The 23,168-nt window shown below is 36.9% G+C and overlaps 1 protein-coding gene across 2 annotated transcripts; it reads left to right on the forward strand.

Moving 5' to 3' along the window:
* Positions 1–9,519: 9,519 nt before the first annotated feature.
* Positions 9,520–22,176, forward strand: LOC108547167 (myrosinase 1). Of its 2 annotated transcripts, none has more exons than XM_017899576.1 (9): positions 9,520–9,693; positions 14,554–14,680; positions 16,537–16,599; positions 17,679–17,785; positions 17,860–17,993; positions 19,213–19,868; positions 20,612–20,762; positions 21,042–21,283; positions 21,910–22,176. In XM_017899576.1, exons 3-9 carry the CDS (start codon positions 16,550–16,552, stop codon positions 22,019–22,021), a joined length of 1,452 nt encoding a protein of 483 aa, XP_017755065.1. In that variant the 5' UTR covers positions 9,520–9,693; positions 14,554–14,680; positions 16,537–16,549; the 3' UTR covers positions 22,022–22,176. The 2 variants fall into 2 exon arrangements, with proteins under 2 accessions (XP_017755065.1, XP_017755056.1); XM_017899567.1 differs by having other exon boundaries at positions 14,557–14,680.
* Positions 22,177–23,168: the final 992 nt, after the last annotated feature.

Raw genomic sequence — 23,168 nt, forward strand, 5'->3', positions numbered from 1 at the left:
CGACGTTTAATTACGTCAAGCGTGGTAGTACGTAGGTTGTGTCGTTAAATTTATTAGCACGCCGTGTGCTGATCTATGTTACACGCCTCCTATTTGGTATTCACATATTGCACGCCGCCATTAAACAAGTACCGGTAGCGGGACGGCAAACCTAATAACAGAACAGCCACGCGAAACATGTGACCCGAGAATATGAATTCTGCTTTTATTTACGTCGGTCGGGCAAGTGTGAACGTTGCATGTGACAGATAAAGAGTCTCGTTTACGAGTAATGGTTCGATATCGATTATCGAAGCAGTTGGGTACTCGGTTTCGATAAGCGGATGATCGAGTTTCGAGAAGATCGTCGAAGAAGATTATCGAGCTGTTAATTAGTTACCTGGCTAATAAATATTTTAGCAAGATACCAAGACAATGATTCGTGCGGTTTTATATCTGGTTTAATTATATGAAAATTTAAAATGACTGAATGGAACTGTGGATCGATAATGAGTACTGTTATAACCTTCATTATTGTTATTTTTTTGTTGTTTAATAAATATGATTAATATCCAAATGTGTGGTTAGAGTAATAACGAGTACCGCCATAACATTTATTATTTCTTTCTTTTATTGAATAGCTTTCGTAAATATCTAGATGTCTATAGAGTAATAACGAGTATTATCAAAATTTGTATTTCCTTACATTCTGTTAATATAATATTAGAAGGTGGAAGTTGAAACAGGATGTCAACAAAATAACTATGTGCTTATAACTATTTATATAGGTTTTATTAGAGATCTATTGCACGTGAGTATTGTGCACCGTATCCACGAAGGTCTACCATATACATAATATGACATATAATTAGTTTCAAGGGTTGCCAACACGCTGTGGCTCTTTAAGGCGCGAAGTATGAATTGAACGTACGAATATATTTCAACACATTCAAAGAATCCAATAAATATCTAAAAATGATAATAGAATAATAACGAGTGCTATCACGAGTTTTATGTTTTAACATTACATGAATCTAATAAACATAGCGATATAATAAAGATTGATAACAGAATAATAACAAGTACAAACACAGGTTTCAATCATTTTGATTTACGACATTATTCCCGATTTTAATAGGTTCTCGTGAACAGAACACGTTTTTAATAAAAATGATAAGGGTAAAGAGGTTAAAACTATCCGAAACTGCCAACATATTAGGTCCGAGGAAGTTGTAAACTAATTTTCGTAGAAAACGTAGTTAAAATTCTATTTCTAGATTATCCCGGGTAAAATTTCACGGTACTATGTTAATTTACGTTGTACCCATATCGCAAGCTGTTTAAATGCAGATTCTCGTTAAAAACTTTATTTCCCATGTTTCAAGTCGCGGTATACTAGAACATCATGTTCTTAATTTCATACGTAATCAGCACGATCACACGAAAACATACAAAATTACTCAGATCAGTTTGCAAACGTTAAACCACTACCTTTCTCTCTAGTCTGACCAAACTTACCAGAAAAATAAATATCTCTGGAAGCATAAATTTTTATAATTTCGTTTGAGTCACTAATGACCCAAATTAACGAATGATCTTAACTCTTTCGTGCACGCTGGGATTAAAAATGTCCCACCTTTTTGATGCACCGTAATGCATGCTGGGACATTTTTAGTCCTACCTCGAAATATTGCAATAGCTGCACGCACATAGGTTCATATTTCGTTTTATTAACGTTATTTATTTAGTTTATAGCAACAAATGCTATAAATGTATTCGCACGTGTTGACAGCATTCAACATGCCAGTATAGGTTCATCAATTGGTGCAAGTGGAAAGTTTATCGTGACAATCTTTTTCTCCTAGTTTTATGCTTTTACATTATGCGATTCCCTTATTAGTAAAAATATACCAATTTTGCTTCATTTAAAACGCAATAAAATTTCTATTCAACATGGGTCTGTTTTATTATCTGAAATCCAGTGCCGCAAAAAGTTAAAAAATCGCTATAGATCAAAATTATGCACACTATCTGCTGATAATTACATCCAAAGGTTCAATACGAGTGTATGTACAATTCGTATTTCACATCGAGAGCCTCGAATTTTTTACCAGCAGAATAATGGCTTATCTATCGTAGCAATTAGCTATCTTGAGGATACTTGGCACGTCTTGGTCGATAAGCTTGTTATTTCGGCGTTTTCGAAATCGTTACCAAAGAAACCGTGTACTGTAACCAATATCGACATTTTTATCCGTTTATAGACAAGCGTGGCAAATTGCTCGATCCAAAACTATTCGAGTTGGAGCGACTGACCGTGCCACATTACTTTCTGGCTCTAAACTTTCCCACGCCATCGATAACGAGGGTCATGGAATTCCGACAGGAATTTTATCGACGTCCAATCGAATTTTCCCCTGGCTGAATGGCGAAGAATGAAGTGCAATCTGAGACTGTTTAATTGCTCTTCGTCGGCTTTCTTCGAAGTTGATTAATAATTAAGAGGTCGACTGTGGCCTCTGAACGTCCATTGCGTAAAGTTTCAATCCAAAAACTCGCTCGGATGGTTTCTAAATGTTTGATGGATTTACGAGCTTATTAGCTGTATTGCCTGTGAAATGAAATTTCATAGTATGACAAATCCAATTGATGAAAATGGCAATCCGAGATTACGATAATGGCTAATCTGAAGAGTGGAATTTTTTCTCCCAGTTTTACGTGGTCGTTTGAAATATTATCTGCTCGCATATTTCGAGAGTATCAACCTTTATTAGGATGTGAATTTTTGAGAAAAAGGGTGGAATATTTTTCTCCGATAAGTATTGAAGGATTTAATTAACTTTCCTTAAATCTATATTACAGTAAATATCGCGGTTGCGAATCAAATATTACCATCGATCAATTAATATCTTGGCTAAATAATGAAATTTTGTTGAAAATCAGTCTGATATTGGAGAACGTACATATGGAATTATATTGGAACAATTAACATGTACACAGTTTACAGATACAACGTTAAAATAAATTCGACGACTCCATACTCTCAATGCTTATTTTCAGAGATGTACCATCAACGTAAAAATGCGAATGAAAAATAGTAGATTTAATAAATAGCAGGAACAAGGAGCACAAAAAGATTCCAATTCAATGTTCCTCTGTAAAATATCATCATGCCTTGTACAAATATCATGTACAACAATAGATCCTGCAAGAATTAAGAAACTTATGTGCCATACTGCATAAGGCAGTTTCCTTTAATTACACTTGTTGAACTTAACAGGATGGTAGAGGGGAAAGTAATTTAGATTCCTGGCATAGTAATAAAACACTTTTTGTTGTGCCAACGTTGGTCGAAGTTCCAATGACACGCTACACCATGGTTTGCGCGAACTTCAACGAAGAAGAACTCGAATTCTGCCGCGTCTCAGACACCTTGAAGGAGACACCCACTTCATCCTCGACTTCCGCCGGGGTACAGCCTTTCCTCCTGTAATTAGAGATGCCAAACATCGCAGAGGCGACCTCTATATAATAGCTTCCTTGGACAAGATCGTTAACACCGGATATAAAATCTAGGAAATTGAAAATAGCAAAGTGGGGCATTTATTCTTCATTTATAACTCTTCGATCTAGATTTTCGAATTTTTATTGGGAAAAAAATGCGTTCAGCGACGACCCTTGGAGTCTTTGATAAATACTAAATAAGTATTAATAGCTACTGGTAACTATCCAATAAAATCCGCTTATTTTGGCTATTACTATTAAATTATTATTAACATTATTGTATCAGGCAGATCAATAACTTTTACATTAATTTTTCTTACCTTGTTTTATTCACTGTTAATATAATATTAGGAGGTGGAAGTTAAAACTGGTTCTTAATAATGTAATCGTATATTCGTAACGATTGATACCGATTTTATTATAATCCTATTGCACGTGGGTATTGAACACCGTATACCGAGCACCATGTATTAAGGCCCGCCAACATTCACAACACATAACACATAGCAACTTTCGAGTATTGCCAACACGTCATGACAACTCTCCAAGACGCGAAGTATGAATTGTATATATTTCAACATTCACTACAGGAGTTATCGATAAAAGTTAAATATTTATTTAATTCAATAGCAATAAAATATTATCAATCTTCGCACTGAAGTGTTTAATGTAAGACAATGTTGATTGTGCACATTGAGCAAGGTTCATTCCGATGACCATCAATTTTTTGTAAAGGAAGATAATTCGAAAAAAGTGTACAATTTAAACTAACAGACAAGTTATCTACATTGCAATTATTTGCATCAAAAGAGCATTTATCTTCTTCATTAAAGAGTCTCGATGGCGCCGTATTAATTAAAATTAAATATGACTTGGAAGCTATCAGTTGTTACGATATAAATAAGTCGCAATGAAGCGTAAATGATAAATTGGAATGCAATAATAAAATTGTTATAATGTCCAATAAAATGAAAATATAATTTGTTTGCGACTCGATTATATAAAAGTAATACAACACAGAACGCTCTGTGAGATAATGGATTTTTAAACAGCCCTGCCCCTCGATGCCACGAATATGCCGCGGGTTGAAAGTCGAAAAAATTAGTAGAATTTTATAACGACGTTGGTTAAGTCGTTCAGCCTATGTATAAAACGATTGCAATTCGAGACGAATTATCCATCTTCGGAATGAATTAGGTTTAGGTTTCCTACGCACGAAACAATCAGACACGATTCGGTGGGATATTTGTCGCGTAGGCTAGTCGGTCTTTCGAATAATCGCGTCTCCTTTGTAAGACACGATATTTAATAAGGTGTCAGTAGCTTCACTTTAACTTCTTTCGCTCCAAGTTAGATTAGGCTACCTTTGATACGGATAGCGCCAGCAGGCTGTGCCACTAGGGCGCATGTCGGGCCTCGATGCGTAGCCACCTCCACGTGGTGAGACCTGGTAATTGGTATCGTTTCCCAAAAAACAATTTTTGGGAAGCGATACCAAGCTAAGAGTTAACGCACGACGTTTAAGATATTTCTTAACTTAGGTATAGTAAGTTTTACTTGATTGATTAGGGTGCAAATGGGGTAAGAAAAACGAGATTACGTAAACTGGCAAGTAGAGCACTAAAATGTCTGGAGACAAATGACAGTGAGAATTTTGATGATTCGAACAGCCCCAAACTCAAGATTATTCGATCACAGATCTCATCACGTCCCGTTCGATCGACTGGGGTGTACGTGGGATGAAAAAACGGAATCGCGGAAGTTAGCAAGCTAAACATTGAAATTTCTGTAAAGACAAAACGAGCAGGCCGGAGGGAAAGTCGTTAAGTTTCAGCGGACATTGCAGGTTTCGCCGACTAAATTGAACGGGCCGAGGAAAAGGCGTGCGTGTGCAGTTGGTAGTTCACTAACAAGGTATGATTAAAGCAAGCCCGTCGAGCTAAAAGATATTCCGTTTTTGCTCGTACCTACAAAAACATCTTGTTATAATAACCTGTGTATCTTTTGCTAACGATGTCGCGGCCAATCGGATTACCACGGAATAAAGGAACGCGACCTCTTACGGGAGAACGAAAAATAAGAGTGTAACGAAGGGGTATTAAAACGCTACCATTTATTCCCTGCAACGGAACAGCGTGATTGCTGTGGAAGTGCTTTATCGGAACAAGACGTCCCTCGAGGCTAACCATCTCGCAAAAGGATAATTTTGTCGTAGTTTAGAGGCAATTAGTCTTTATGACTCTTCATAGGAATGTATCATATACTATTTGGATTTGTTATACTTGTGTGGTAGGATTAGATCCCATAGCTATGCCAATTTGGTTTGTGTGTTGATAAATAGCTGAAGTGATCAACTCCAGTTTTTTAATTTTTCAAAATTTTATCCCTCGAGCATTGGATTGGTGCTTATATACAAACACACTTTAATTAAAATCAAATATCTACTTCCTGTTTCTTGGAATTAATCCATTTGACAAATTGGCAACTCAAACATTGCTATAGAATTTTCCTAATTACCCTCTGCTCTTTTTCTACTTGTATATATGAGCATATGGGGTGGCCAATTTAAATGGTAACAGTTAAATGTTACTGTTACTTACATAAGAAAAGATACATTATTTAAAGTACAGTACATGTAAAGTAGAATTCTTCACCAACAAATTTGTTTTAGTCATTGCTTCTTCATCATTTCCCTTTGTTTCTGAAATCAATACTGTACTCATATTATGCGCAAAAAATATCCGAGTTCCTACGAGGAAGATAAACTAAGAATTAGAAATCCATGATCGGTGATGATAAAATGCACGAACAGCGATGACCAAATAAGCACAAAAATATCCCACGTAAACAGCATTTGAACTGCATGACATTCCTCTCTCGTCGAATTATAAAAACGCTCGTATGAAAACACCACTTGCTTCCCGATTTGATCCACTCCCAAAAGTCTATCCGACCCAAAAATAAACAGCTAAAAGGAACTGCCTTATTCCCCTCCGGCGAGACTACGAGTCCCTCTGTCGATCGATCGGCGAATCACCAGACGGGCACGTGTCGACACTGAGAATGGGGCACGAGAAAGAATCACGGGGGATCCCCTCGGTACTGTGCCCAATCATGGAACGCGGTTCCCTGCGATTAACATTCTCGTTCGATACGTTCAATCGTGGAAACGCGACGAACGCTCTGGGAGATGTAATAACGCCTATTACCGCTTACACGTGCTCCTTTGTTCGACGTGGCTGGTACGCAGCAGCCAGCGAATGCCGATGCGAGTGTATCGCGGACGTGGAGGGGGCAGAGAAGCTATAGTCTCGTGACGGAGACCAGTGGTGGGAGAAGAGTGGAGCGGAACGAGGTTCGCGACACAATAAACCATTCCACGGAAGGCAAAACACAAGCCACGGCGCCGTTATAACCGAAGCCCAACGTGCTGCTTCATTATGCGGTGCGACGTGGCAAAGTGCCAGGGCCTTTGATAAAGGGGGTGGCCACGTTCTACCAGATTCTCCACCACCTCGTCCCTCCGTCTTTCCGCCCCTTCGTCGTAACACGGGCACGCTGTCCACCCTCTCACGCACATCCATGACTCGCACACAGGTACTGTACTATAGACACCTACTGCTGGCTCCAGTTCGGACAAAGAGCGGAAGGCTGTCCGGGGAATATACATCCTGATGCATGCTCCCTCACCTCTTTTGCGTCGGCCGCTAGGGGAGCCACCGTCGCCGCGGGCTCCTTCGGTTTCTTAGGGGACAGGATTTTAAGCGGATCTTGATTTCGACCGAACGCTACGGGCAGAGGTGTTGGAGAAGATTGGATGTCTTGACGGGGGCATCGGTTTAATATTTTTTTATGCGAGTTTATCGAGGTCGGATGCTTTTTAAGTGGTATGGAAATCGGCCCAAAAGAAAGTATCGCGAGTGAGAGCCGTTGTTTGTAGATAGTGCTCAGGGCGAACATTACGGGTCAGGGTCGTGGTCAACTTCGTTGATGTTTTTCTCTTTCAGTTACGCGTTGTACTTCGACGCGTTCAGACGAATTTGCTTGACGTGTATCAGATCTTGCTTTTGACTATGGCACTTCCCATCGCAACTTAAATGGCAAGGGGTTAATACTTAGATAATAGTAATTATGGAAGTTACGTGATGGAAACAAACAGGTGTACGTGTTGGTTTGTATTTGTTTTTAGGTGAGTTTTGAACGGTTTGCTTGGATTGATTTGATATTGGGAGTATTTCATTCCTACGCCTACGATATCGTGTGAGGTTCGTAAGGAATCGGGCTAAACATGAATGTCACGTATGAGGGACGTGGTTTGTAGTAGATACAGCACACGACTCAGTTACGTGTTAATTCTGGATACGATTCGACGTATGACCAACAAAAATCTTGCTGTTGATTGTGGCACGAACCATCAGAACATAAATGATAAGTCTGGGGGTAATGTAGGCTGGATTGGTGAGGATTTTGATGATAGAGTCGTGAAAAAGTACGTGTGCGTGAAATGTTTAAGTTGCTAAGTTAAGCTTTGTGAAAATTAATCATTGTGTGATATGTTGAATTAGAAATGGAAATTATATTATATATGAGGCAAGCTCTCTTCGTGTTAAAGAGAACAGGTCTGTCTGTTTTTTGAAAGAATGGAGGGAAAGGGTATAGGATGATGCGGTTTCGTCCGAGGTCTGCTAGCGGAATTGTGAGTCCAGTAGACTCGTGCCTCAGACGCGGGATATTATATAAAAATCAGGAACTTCCATTTATAGGACGCGGAGGATTCGTTGAGACATCTGCGAGAACCTCAATCGTCTCAGAATCCCTCTGGTGGAGAGTGCGCGAACTATGGGGCTGCCACACAAAATATTTTCAGTTCATATCTAGTACAGAATTCACAAATTCTTCCATCTGTAAAATTATTTAGTCATGTAATCGAATTCTGTTTAACACAATAATCTATTAACTTTCTAAAATCCTATAAACATCATTACAAGCATTTAAATAATGGAACTATCAAATGACTGCCAAAGTCAAACTAACTTCTTTTAATAATTATCATTTATTATTATTTATACAGTACATATCGATACAGTCTGCAACTATTATCATCTGTACATACTTTATTCGAGCAAATATTATAGTTCGGTAGTTCTAAGGTCAACGCATGAGGGACGCAGATAGCCATAACCTAAAAATTGCAGCGATTATCAGCGTCATGTGACTCACATTAATTCAAAATGTTGAACCACATAACTAATTGAAGGAATAACCTAACGTGACATGATATTTCTGTTATCAGAGATATATTTCTCCATCGTAACGAAGGTCTCACGATGAAAATCTGAGAATAACAGATTGCACTATATCAGAGTATCGAGTATCGCAAAACGAAAATGTTTTCAGCTCACGTTCCCTGGGAATTCTCCGTGAACTCGTATTACACACTCAGGGACTTGATAATACTGAAAAGCAGATATCGATCGAATGTCAATCTTGACAGATAGAGATAATTACTGATAAACTTATTCATCGGCAACCATTCGAAATCACCTCTCGTAATCAAATATTCGTGTTTCACGATTTAATCGAGAATTTGAATGCCACTTTGCATAATGTGTAATATTAGTTTGTACTGATCAATTTCGACCTTCTCAATCTTATCATCTACAATAATTCTTTGAGTCTCATTTCCTACTCTTTGAGATAACGATTTTATTCCAATAGGTCAAATGCCTCTCTATGACATTTCGGTTTTATTCCAGAGAGTTTTTGATATCAATACTAATGTTATATGTATCAGTATTGATATCAATATAATGTTTTATATTACAAATAAATATTATCATTTTTCTCAGAGATTTTGTGCGATACAAATGGATCAAGTAATACGGAACAGTGCTATTTATCTTTTTTATCCAGCAGAGAATGCAGAGGAACTTACAGAATGTTATTTCTGTTTAAATTTTGTGGAAAGATTGTTGAAAGAATACATACGAGTGTCCGATATATAAGTGATGCATCAAGAAGAAGTTGGTCAGTTCGAGTTCTACTGCATCACTATTGGTTCAAGTGTCCATTTTTGTTTAGACATCTGAATTGCAGCGAATTGTTTAATCTTTTAATTAATCTCTTGATTTTATACCAGTGGTAATTATGAGTGACATCTAACTGCTACTCAACTTTCAATTTTCTAATAGTCTCATAAAGCACACAAAGGTATTTCAAATGAAAAATATTTATCGTTGTAGAGATGGTTCAAATAAAAAATATTTCTTACTTTAATGGCACTTTCGAATAAAACTATATCTTTCTTTAATTGCATTTTCAAATAAAACTATTTTCATATTTTGAGGTGCTCAAAATTAAAGATGTTCCTTATTTTAGAAATAATTCGAATAAGATGTACTTCTTATTTCAGGGACAAAAATGTTATTTGCTTTAAGAAATATTTTTTATTCCAACACTGAAGCTAAGATTAATTTGCATAACACAATCTACCGGCTGATTCACTTTATATGTCTTCAATTATTTAGTTATTAAATAATACAAAATTATTTTGTCACAAATCAGAGGTATTCGAATAAATTTCGATGTAACGACAATAAAATTTTTATTAAATTAACGATATTACCAACGAGAGGAATAATTAATTAATCGAAAACGATCAAACTTGTTAGGATTAGAAAAACTATCCAAAATAATTTTCAAACTGATATGGTATACAGTATTTCTAGACTGAAATTCGTATTCGCGCACTGAGATTTATTATTTTCGTTTTCTCAAGCTATATGGTTAAGTAATCAGTATGTTGACGCTTACGAGATATCGGTCGACACGCACACGTTGGTAACAGAGGAATAAAGTTTCTTGACTTCACATATCCGCGAAATTGGTTTAATTAAACGACACTCGGAAGAAATGTCAAGTAATCGGAATCATTAATAATAACCGTAATTTCAAGACTTTAGACCACAACTGATAACTAATTATCGTCATAAACGTTTATCAAATTAAGTTTATTAAGCAATAATCGTAAAATAAAAGCTGTAACGTCGTCACTAAGTTTAAAAGTTAAAGTAAGCCTCTCGGGTTCACGATTCTCCATCTTTATAAGCGAGTGCATTTAATCATTCGCGAATAATTAATTCTTGCCGGCGATATTCACGAAGGTTACTTAATTAAATAACCTTAATTCCAGATAATAATTTCTCATGACTTAATCCAAATTGAACACTCCGATGTCAGGGTAGGTCTTTCATGTTTACAATATTCCATCCTCTTCAGAAGTAGATTTAATTATCCGTAAATAATTAGTTATTGCAATTGATATTTGCGAAATTGACGTAATTAAATAATAATCATCGAAGACAATAAGTAACTGTAATTCCTGGTAATAATTCCTCGTTGGTTAATCCAACCGAACGCAGAGAACTAATTTACGTATCTTTGTTAGGAAAGGTCGTGTACCTACAAGCAGTGAACCTGTGGATCACGATCTTCCTTCTTCTTCAGTTCGATCGATGACGTTGGGTTATATATTCCTTGCGATAGATTTCGAGTAAAGATGAAAATAAGAAATTCATAGTCAAAAGAGGGGGATATGTTCTGCAGAAGTATTCAATAGAAAGATCTAAGAGTAGGGGTGGGCAAAGAAACGGGTGATAAATGGAGGTGAAATCGACGAAAATGGAGGGAAAGGAGGGACGTTAATGAATTTGCTTCTTGCATGCATTATGAGGGATTACAGATTCGCAATTGGCCGGTTTCAGGTTCTTTTCGCAAATACTGTGGAAAAACACTTGTCTCTAGAAAAATCAATATTAATTATTATTCTAGTAGGAATGTAATAATATATGTATATTTGTTTATCTTCATCATACAATTTCAATTAGTATTTAAAACATATTTATATAAATTACTTTATATACTATTAATATATAAGTATTGTGAATGTAAAATATGTACACCTGTTTACCTACATCAAAACATTTCAACTATTTTGTACAATACATTTGTATATATTAGTACAGTATAAAATTATATACTTAAATTCACAACACCGTAATTCTGCTCTTCAGTAGTTTAATAATTAATGTTAATTAATCAATAACTTATCCAGAGAAAACCGGAAATGATTATCTCCATTATTAATTTTTCAAAATTTTCGGGTCACAGCAATTGATTAGTACTTAATTTTATATGTATTCGAAGTACATTCCGACTATTTAATTTCCCAAAGTCAATCGATTCGCAATAAATACACGTCACGCGTAATAATTCGATCAAAGTTCGATCCAATTTCACGTTAGAACTCGGAATACCGTTCTTCCGGTATAGGGGGCGAATAAAACGCGGAGCACCCTTTGAGTATGACCTGACGGCGAAATTCCCTTTTAAAAACTCGGCCAACTTCGAAAACTTGACATTTTACTAACTTTACACAAACTTACCGGTGCATTAATAATTTTCCTTCATAAAAATGTTGCGGCTTATGAATTCCACTGAAAGTAGCGTCCCGTAGAAGCCAGGCCACGCTTTAAAAGTTACTTCAAAAATTCATCGTCCTGGGATACGGTGAGCGTTTATCTCTGTGGATAATGTTTCAACATTTATTTCACATTTAATCATGCGCGAATTGCTTCCGCGTCGTTTCTGGTTGACTTCGTTTTATCAATTTTGTTATTCGATAACTAGTTACTAGTAGGTACACGATACTCCCTAGCAGCGTGTATACATAGGGTATCCAATTTTTATCGATAGATGAGAATTTCTGTAAACCAACGACCAAATAGAAAACAGGTCCATACAGAAATCGAGGTAAAGTTCACAAGGGGATACAAGATGGCGTGATAAGTGGACAGGTATAGATTACACTAAGGTCAAATTTGGTTTTCTACAGGGGAATGTATATTTTTTACTGAACCGTTTGATACAGCTCATTATGGACTACGCAAAACTATTACTTGATGTCAAGGAATAATTAGAGATTATTCCCTCATTTGCATAATTCATTTTAAATATGCGATATACACGATGTCCCATTTCCAAATGCCTGGAAACGATACGAAGAAATGGTATAAAGTGAAACGATTTCAAAGAGGATAATGGGTGATACAAAAACAAATTTGGAAATTTTCAATTTTATTCTATGTGTTTCATTATTTAGTCGACATCAAAGCAATTATTTAAAAAAATTTTACTATTTTAAATATTTAAATTATATATAAAAAATTTTAAATATAAAGTTTAGGTTAGGTGCAAATTAATAACACTATTGCAGACAAAAAATTAATTAATCCAAAATGATTAAAGCGGTTAGCTTAGGTAGACCTCCCAGAAAAAAATTAATAAAGGGATGGATGAAGGGAAGAGCCTCAAAATTATCCAATATTTCGATACTTCGAACCCGCACGTATATACTCCGTGAGACCATTCAAATTTGTTCAATGAAAACATAGATGGAGCATAGGAAACCGTATGTAGAACATATGTGCAGATTTAACGACGACACGTAACAGAGATTCGGTTGCCTGTGCGAACGTATGCGCCACGATAAGGGCAATTTTGACTGCAACCAATGTGCACGATAATCGGGAAATAAAGCCTGGCTTAATGTTATCTTCAAGTTCGATCGTTTGTCCAAGCAATATGTTAATACATTCGATCCCACGTAACTTCGTGCCTCGTTATTTTTTCGCGGCACACGAGAAATTATGACAGTGAAGGTATAGCGTGGATATAAACTAAATTGTTATAATCCAACGAGATCAAGGTTTTGAGAACTGATATTGATCGACACTATACATAGAGTACCCAGAATTTGCAACGTTCCATTTAACAGATTTAATAGAAGAATGGTTAAGAAGGTTTTGTTCTAGATTTCTGAAAACTTTTCTGGAGACAGATAATTCCTTTCCTACTCAATTTAAATGCATATTTTTAACATAATACTTTAAGAGTATCCATAATTTTGTTATGCAAAAATTTTTCAAGTTACTAGTGAGGGAGATATAGTCAGTACAGTACAGTTCTAGAAGAAGAATGTGTTTTCATGGTTGCCACGATTCTGGTGGTTCTGTCCATCAGAAACGAAATGATTGTATCATTGTTAATCGCGTTCATTGCAAATTGAACATGTTTACTTTCATGTCTGACTGATTTTAAAACCTCGTCATATCGTGGCCTCTGTTATACCTGATTTTTTTCTTCAGGCTGGTCAGTGTGTCAATGAACAAGTGATAACGTGGTTCGAAGTACGACTCGCAATTATTTTTTGTATTATCTTATACGAGAGATTACAAGTGAAACAAGTTATCGTAGAATTTTATATGTTCGAATTTGTTATACCGTTTTAATAGGTTAGGTCGAAATTTTAGTTTTAATTGTGTCGAAAATTAGTTCTAATCGGCTTAACATAAAATTTAGTGTTTAAATTTGTTAGATTACTATGATAAGTTAGGACAAATTTTTATTTTTAAATTTGTTTCAGTATCTTATATGAGAGTTCAGATATAACGAGTTAGGTCAAAATTTTATTATTATTTTAAGCGAAAAAAATCAAATGCAACAAATTAGTTGAGTATTTGATGTTGTATGACTTGAATATTATACATTAATTAATTGTCCGAAGCGCTGACTGCCTGTACTAGAATATATATGAATCATTCTTGTTTAATAAATCGCAATTTTGAAATGATTATGTCATTAACGATCACACTTTAGTAACTTCAGCTTTGCAGTTTCATAAGAAATTAAATTTTTCATTGCAATAAAGTAGTTTCAGAAACTGATCCACAATTAATAAATTGTAAAATAATGAATTTTGCCTAAGGCTGAAGCGAAAGCATAGGGACACGTAGAAGCCACCTGGCGGAGGCGTCACGAAACTGTCGAGTTTAGAGAACGCTAGCCTATCTATCGAACTTTTACTCGCGGTGATCCAAACGCAGACGGAAAGACGGAGAGAACTTTTTTATCCTATTATCCGCGAAGAAAGAAACGAATTACCACAGACAATGAACAAAACGGGGAAGCTCGGTTGCCGCGGCAACATTTCTTAATCATATTTCAATTAAGCAGGCCGGAGGTGCACCGACAGCGCGCGGCATCCAACCGTATTTCCTCTGGCTGCATCGAGACGTCGCTAATACCAGACTTCCGGCTGAAAATCCGCTGTTAGGAAGGAAGAAGGTTTTAACGAAGCGTAAGTTAGCTTAATAAATGTAATAGATTTTTATCGAATTACCACGGAGTAAATGTCCATTTTGCAAATATAATCCAAGCATAACGTTAGAGACAGTTGCGAATGAATTGCATTACCGATTTAAACTACCAGAATGTTTGGTATCGTAGAATATAATTTAATTACTCGAGATAATAGGAGTTACTTTTATTGTTAAGTATTATATACTTTGTATGGTAGACTTAACAAAATATAATTGGTTTCTAATTTCTCATATTTAAGAAAAACTTGGAGACTTTCCTACTGTCAATCGCCTTTTCAATGCAAAATGATACTACATACAATTTTCATAATTCCCGCCGAAGGCATGAAGCGCCGATAAAATTAAAGCAGGAAGCAGGCTCGCAGACAAGCCCTATCTGTCTAGTTAGAGTCACAAAATTAATCGCAATCGGCGTTGACGACACATGTTCCGATCACGTATAACCTCTATCCGCAAGCTGCGTTCGCATCACTGTCGTTCGCATGATGGAATTATGCCCGACTCGATCCCCCTAGGGTGATACGCCGACTGTCGGTCGTATAATGTTCCCTATCCTGGCGGAGAGAATACCCTTGATCCACTTTCTTTGCAAACTGTCGTAAAGCTGCGTGTCTCGGCACGCTACGACGAACGTACGGCGTATTTCGTATCGGGATATCGGGGAACAAAATAGGGAATTGTAGAAAGGGGCCGGTAGGTGGCGTCCTCGCGGCAACAAAGTTTTCGTACCTCTCCGCGTATTTTTCTATCCAGCTTATATAACCTCGCAGCCGAATGTTTCGCGGAGATTACCTGTCAGGATACGTATTTCCCGCTGGAAAGATTTTCCCGGGGTATTTCGTGCACGGGAACGACGAGCCACGGCGAATGCCCCTTAAACGCATTCGTTTGCCTTATTTCTCTCTCCTAACCTCTCATCTGTCGTTATTACCGTTGTTTACCTCGCGTTTAATCCGTTCAACGGAGAGCCGCAGTGTCTGGCTTGGAATGCGAATTGCTCCACACCTGCGACAATTAACTTAGCAAGGGGAAAAATGTTCGGGTGAGGAACGCGGTATTTATTGCAGAGATGCCTGGGAAAAATACCGGTAATTTAAATATCGGTCAGACCCTTGTAACACTCGTGGAAATCGACATAAAGGAATACCGTCTCGCATCGTTATATCTATGAAAAATATTTAGTTATATTAATTCTTATTGGTATTTTTATTGATAAACGTTTTGAAACTGCTATTTCTTTAGGAAATTTAAAAATTATGGATTTTTGGTTTGGAATCAAGACAAATTAAATTTTGTTCTTCTATAAGTTGTGGTAACATGGGGTAGCGAAATAGGAAGTAATAAAAATGAATAGGTAAGAATTGATTTTCGAAAATACGGATATTTATTTTGGTTTTTGATAAACTATTCGTTTCGATGCTATATCGGAATTGGTATTTCGATGATAGTCGATTTTGGTATTATACCGGTATTAAAAGTTCGCTTAGAGTCGACTTCGATGTCATATCGGTTTCGGTATAATTTTATTGGCATAACACTGGTATCAAATGCTTAATTTATTTGCATCTGTCTGATAGAAGATACGAGTTACTAGGGGAATGTCAAAAACTACGTGGAGGTAATTAACAGGTTGATAAAGAATTTTATTTGATAATCAATATCGAGAGATATTGATAAAATCGGCAAGCGTTTAATTACTTCAATCGTAGACATCGGTATCTCGGTAAGCAGTTAAAAACATAAACATTTCACGAACTATATTATCAACAAGGTTCGATAACATATGAAAGTTAAATATATAAACGACTGGTAAGAATTATTGATGCATTTGTAGTTTCCAAGCAAACATGTTCGCAACGTGCTCGCTGGGATTTGGCGTCGTTTTCCTACTTGTAATGTAAGTACCCAATTTTCTAACTCACTTTGGACCAATTGTTCCGAAATTTGCATATATTCTTAGAACTATTCAATTATCATTAATACATAATTGTTTTTAATTACTATTCAATCAATTTCCTTAGTTCTGCCTTTCTGTACTTAATTGTACTTAAGGGGGAACATACTTTGTATTTCGTGAAATTATGGATCTCCTAAAAATTTATTTTTGGAAGAATTATATATTGAATTGGTTTAATTTCTTTTACACAGTGAAAGAGGGATTGAAGCTAAATATAAAATATATATACCGATCACTACTTATTTTGACAAGTATTTAACAAATAAGTATTTACTCCGTTAATATTAACTGTAACTTCGTGAATTTTTAGAATCTTTGAGTGATACTTGTTCTGAATAAACTAGTAAAAAAAAGAAACACTGATTTTTTTAAATTTTTCATGAGTGTCTCTTCTCATAGGCATAGAATATATTGATTTATATTTCCTTCAATACTTCTGTGGTACTTAACGTTTCTCACTAGAACTACTCAAAAATCACTAGTTTCAGATATTTCATTCATGCAACTACTTCAAACATACAGTTGCTTCTGATGAAATTAATTTTTCTTCTGAAGTGCGAGACAAAAATAGTAGAAATACAAGTTCATTACTTTACACAAAAAAAAACTAGTTTTTATTTATCAAACACTAGAATGCATCTGAATTGGGGATAATGCAGTTTCCTCCGCAGCGCCCTCTTATCTGTCTGTAACTTATTGATTTTAGATCTTCCACTCTCCGTTGTGGCATTAGTAGTTTCTCGCAACCGTCACAGACGAAGTTAACCATCTCTAGAACGCAATCATAGCCGACTCATATCTGATGCTACTTCGATTATTGTCATTGCTTTATTGCAACATTATTTAGCTAAATAGTATTACTACTTACACGCCCCCCCCCCAGATCAGTAATTCTAGTGTTAATAAATAAATACATTAAAATACAAAGCAACAACGAGGAAGAATTAGAGACGATAGCGATTTTTCGATGGCTGGATATTCGATAGATAGGCAAGTTTCTCTAAGCTTGTCTTTTCTAGCTCTGCAAGTGGCGAATCTGCGGAGCAGAATCTGCAGTTCCCACCGAACTTTCTCCTGGGAGTTGCGACAGCCGCATACCAAATAGAAGGAGCTTGGAACGTGAGCGGTAGGTTGCTCAAGTTTAAATTCCCGCCTTCGAGCCTGCGAACTTCTCTAATATTACCCGTACTGAAAACGTAGATAAAACAGAAAGTACCTGGGATCGGTTCTCCCATTACCAAAATGGCGCCATTTACAATAACCACACTGGAGATATTGCAACCGACTCTTACAACAAATACAAGGAGGATATCGCCATTTTGAAGAAGCTCGGGGTAAATATATTTCGATATATCCTTCGTATCGCCTTATGGCAGAGGTTTCCAAAGTGTGGATCCCGAGTTAATCTTGAACGAATCGTGTCAAAATATTAAATTACTTTAATTGTTGATAGCAATTAAATTATTATATTTTCCAATCCATTTTAAATATTAAATTAATATTTTTATAGCCCTTTATACCCTAAACGAGTGGGGTTGCGAAACTGATCGTCTTCGAAATTGATCCGTAACCACAAGTTTGGGAACCACTGATATATGGTACATATTGTAGAATCGAAGTGACGGGACCTTTACAAAAAAGAACGTTGATATTATAAATAGAAAAGTAGTAACGTTTTAGTGCGAGAAATTGACAATATTTTAATAGTAATTAGTTAGTAATGGATAGAAATACGTAGTGAATTTTATGCAGAAGGAATGAAACATTCTCTCCTAAAACTGTATGTACGCGTAGCTGCTGTAGGAAGTTCGACAGCTCAAGTTACACGGAATTATGTCAAAATGTCACTCTGGAGTTCTGCGACGGTTTAAAATGTTCACGTAACAAAGTTTCCAAAACATATCGGGGAGTTGCACGATTTAAAAATCTCTGCGTCGAGTTTCCAGCGATACGACGCAATTTCCATCTGGACTTGACAGAATTCCGAGCAATTCAAACGTAAATAATCCTGTAAATTCGAACGTCTGCGCACTGGAAACAATACCATCCTGAATTACAATATTTATACCTTCCATATATAATAGTTCAAACTACGTACTTAAAATTGAATCCAACCAAAATTTCTGCTTAACCTCCATGTGTCAGCACAGCGAGAGGCTTTTTCCGCCTTCCATAGCTCTCATCCAATCTTCCCACTCTTTGCTTCCTCTCATTATACCAGTGTCCATTTATCAAGAATTTATTATCAAAATTGTCGGTAATTTCACCAATTTAATCACGCACAATCGTCATAAACAGTAGCGTCCGGTTAAATGTCCGCAGCCCGGACATATACACGGACGCTTATGCGAGGAGGTAATTTCCTCGAATTCAGCTGGAAAAAGGGGATGGAATATAGGTGAACACTAGAAAGAATCGAAGATCGGTGTCAAGTCCTGTCTGACAGCTTTTCTTAATCCGTACTTTGCGTTTTCAACAACGGGCACTAAAGCGGACAGGACTTGAGCGTCAAACCGAGGTCTATGTAATACGAACGATTCTTCTTTCTGTCAGTTCAAAGCGTACCGGTTCTCCGTCAGCTGGCCAAGGATTCTTCCAACTGGCTACTCGAACTACGTAAGCAAAGATGGCGTCCGGTTCTACCATGACTTCATCGATGAGCTGTTAGCGAACAACATCGAGCCCATGTTAACGATCTATCACTGGGATCATCCACAAGTGCTGGAAGATGCCGGTGGCTGGTTGAACTCCGAAATGGTGGACTGGTTCGCCGATTACGCTAGGGTCGTGTTCCGCGAATACGCGCCGAAGGTGAAAATGTTCATCCCAATAAACGAACCCTCTGCCGTTTGCAAGAACAGCTACTCCCACGGCATATACGCGCCTGGCAAAACTCTGAACGGATTCGGCGAGTACCTGTGCACGCACAACGTAATCAAGGCACACGCGAAAGCCTACAGGATCTACGAGGCCGAGTTCAAGGAAACCTACAAAGGCATAATAGCTGGCATGCCCAGATCTCACACGGATATCGACGCTGTTGAGAATTATTTCCAGTTTAACGCCGGTTGGACGATGCACCCTATCTACTCCAAGGATGGCGATTACCCTCCTCTAATGAAGAGCTTGGTGGCTAATAAAAGTATGGAGCAAGGTTACTCCAAATCTCGTCTACCAACCTTTACTTCGGAATGGGTCACTTACATACGGTATGGAATACACATGCTGATAATCTGTTAGTTGGAAAGAATATCTATCCTTGGCACAATCGTAGTGGTAGATGATGCGCATTTGTGTCGCTGGCTAGAAATGTCACACACAATAATATAAGTATGTCCATTGCAACGCATGACAAGGATAGCGAAAAAGACTCGATCGAGATCAAATGGGGTGGAAAGATGAAGCACTGGCACAGGCATAGAGTCAGCGTTGATTAGTCAGCATGAAACGATAGAAGAGTCTACGTAATATATCTATTAAGCATTTAGGGGTATGAACTTCAGTGGTATCAAGGTTGACACTTCTCTTAATTTTATCCGTCCCGAATGTCAACTGTCAACTGACCAGTCTTGCAGAGTACACGTGAATCATAACACAATAGTTGGGTCGAAGGATATAGGTAGAGCAGGTTGATACCAGCGTCTGGCCCTTTCAGTTTCTGAATTTTATTGTTAGTTAAGTAGCTACTACCTACTACCAGTTTACTAATCACTCTGAATTTTGTTTGGCATCTCGAATCTTTCAAAGAACTCGTGCTTCTCACAAATCATCGTCAGTATTAGCCAGCAAATGGATGAACCCGATACAAATTGATCTCACGTAACATTGATCGATACCGTTGCTTTCATATCTCAAATTACTGATTATATATCTGTTGCTGCTAGATGTGTGTACCTATTATGGTACTCGGTGTGACAAATTGTTGAAACGAGTGTAACGTTTGCTCCTGCAGAGGAACCTCAGACTTTTTGGCCGTCAATCACTATACCACGAGGCTAGTTACAGCTGGCTCAATGGGAAAAGTACCATCTCACGAGAATGACCAAGGAGTGAAAGAGATCGTGGATACACTCTGGAAACCTGCAGCTTCCACGTGGCTGAAGGTATGCTTATTGCTTTTGGATCATGCGAACCTCGAGTCTGTTGCCTGACAAGTATGTACGCCATCTTGGCTCAGGAGAGCTCGAACGAACAATTATAACAGGGCAAATGCTGTCAAAACTCATTTGAGCAGCAGGATTGCTATCTACTTTCAAATAATTTTTATGAAATGTTGTTCTCAGATTTTATTCTTCTTATCTTCTCTTCTTTCCTCTGGTTCATACTTTAGTATCCAGTGTAATTGGTGTGCGTGTATAGTAATCGACAGTCACACGTTCCAGGTTGTACCTGAAGGCTTTCGGTTCGTTCTTCGCCAGTTGGCGGAGAATTATGGCAATCCACCGATGTACATCACGGAGAACGGTGTTTCTGATTTCGGAGCATTGAATGATGACGACAGAATCAATTATTATCGCGAATACTTGAAACAAATGCTTAACGCCATTTACAACGATGGCGTGAATATACGAGGATACATCCTGTGGTCGCTTCTTGATAATTTCGAATGGAACATGGGGTACCAGTAAGTGTTCATCATTTGGCAATAATTGCGTCATACAGTAAATATCATAGAACTGTAAATTTCAAAATTGATGCTGTGAATAGCACGAAGTATCTGAGAATAGGATGTCCCAAAATTCGTGTGAAATTAGAATTTTGCGCCACTTTCGCGATAAAACGTTGCTGACGGTACAGAAAATGCAGCGTAACAGCTGACTGTCCAGGGTTATTAAAAATGGAGCGTTACGTACAAGAATAACGCATCTTCATTGTTGAGCAATATATGAAATTTTTAATTAAAATCATGTTTTTTCTATAAAAATTACTTTTCGCGTGAATTTTGGGATACAATAAATATATCGTACCTCGACAGCTCAGTGAGACTACATACTGATCAGAAAAAGTAATTTGTAGGATGTTAGTTTTAATGTACCTGTTAGTTTAGTAGGTACCTTTATACGTAGTAAAATTAGTAAGAATAATTAATATGTGCATTTGAGATTATTAAACTGATCAAAGTATTTTTCTGTATACTTAGTTCTGAGAAATTTTATTTGTCGACGAATTAAGTTAATTGATAAAAATTGGCTAAATTAATCGAATATTAAAAATGAAGGTGTCATCAAGTAATTATAATTGCATTTACAGTGAACGGTTTGGCATCGTGTCTGTCGACTTCAATGACCCACAAAGGCCACGAACACTGAAGAAGTCTGCCTCCTGGTGGCAAAGTATTATAGCATCTGGGAAGGTCGAGTGAATTGAACCAACATCATCGACTATTCATTAACAAGTAACAGAACTCAACAGATTTTAAATATAGAAGCATCCGTTCATCTTAAATCATGCGCAACTTCTATTCACGAGCATTCTATATGCAACTTCCATTATTTTAATAAAATAATTTAAAAATTATTTCCTGGATATCTCGTTGAAAGTGATCACAAAAATATTGATCTAACTCTTTGATACCTGGACTTTCAAATTATTTCATCGTTATAAACATTCAAAGATATTCAAATGTAAGTTTAGAGATAATAACTTGCCGACTACTCACAATGATAATACAAGAATTTTATTCTTAATCGTCCTTATTATTTTTAAAAAATAGTTTTTAAATATATCATGGATATCCCAAAGCATTTCAAAATATATACATATCTAAAAACAAATTAGGCAGTCATAAAATCTTTAAATTATATTTAACATACAGAAACATTAAAATTTATGTTTGAAAATAATATCTAGTCGATAATTCACATAGGTTATATAAAAATTTCATTCCCATTCGTCTTTATTAAATTTGATTTTTATATCCCTAACGATATTTCAAAAATACGGTGTCTACTCTGCTCGACTACACGTTTCATTGTTTCTCCGCGCGATTCTCTCTTCCACGAAACATCGAACAATATCGATTTTGCGAGAAGAAGCTTCATTCAACGGGCGTTCGTCCATGTTGCGTTTTAACCCCATCCATATTGAAAGATCAGGATGGCAGGGGGCGAGATAAGGCGTCAGCTACGAGGAAGCAGAGATAAGGGGGATCGAGGTTGGACTCGTAAATGCACGAATGCCTATCACGTTTATACAGCTTCCTATGCAGTCGACAGTCGCCTCAAGAGAAGGAAAAAGTACACTAATGGATCACGCTGTGCCGTGCTGGAATCTCCCGTAATTATCTTTTAGGGTTGCACATATGTACCGCGAAAATCGCGAACTTTGAGTGGCGAATTTCGAGTTTTACACTATTTTCCAAGCAAATGTGCGATACACGGGACAAACTCGTTATTTGAGACTCGAAAAAACGCGTTATTAATCGTAAATCATGAAAATCAGGAGAGCAAGAAAGATGTGATTTGAGGACTTCCTATTGGTCAGACTTTGCGTTTCACGAAATCACATCA

The sequence above is a fragment of the Eufriesea mexicana genome, unplaced genomic scaffold (genome assembly GCF_001483705.2).
Source record: "Eufriesea mexicana isolate 0111107269 unplaced genomic scaffold, ASM148370v2 scaffold474474840, whole genome shotgun sequence".
NCBI classification, from domain to species: Eukaryota; Metazoa; Arthropoda; class Insecta; order Hymenoptera; family Apidae; genus Eufriesea; species Eufriesea mexicana.

What these genes read in the sequence shown, in the direction of transcription:
- LOC108547167 (XM_017899576.1), top strand. Translation starts at nt 16,550, where the DNA reads ATGTTCGCAACGTGCTCGCTGGGATTTGGCGTCGTTTTCCTACTTGTA. An exon ending in CCATTTTGAAGAAGCTCGGG is followed by an intron (nt 17,994 to 19,212) that starts GTAAATATATTT and finishes TCTTTCTGTCAG; the next exon opens with TTCAAAGCGTACCGGTTCTC. An exon ending in GAATGGAACATGGGGTACCA is followed by an intron (nt 21,284 to 21,909) that starts GTAAGTGTTCAT and finishes TTGCATTTACAG; the next exon opens with TGAACGGTTTGGCATCGTGT.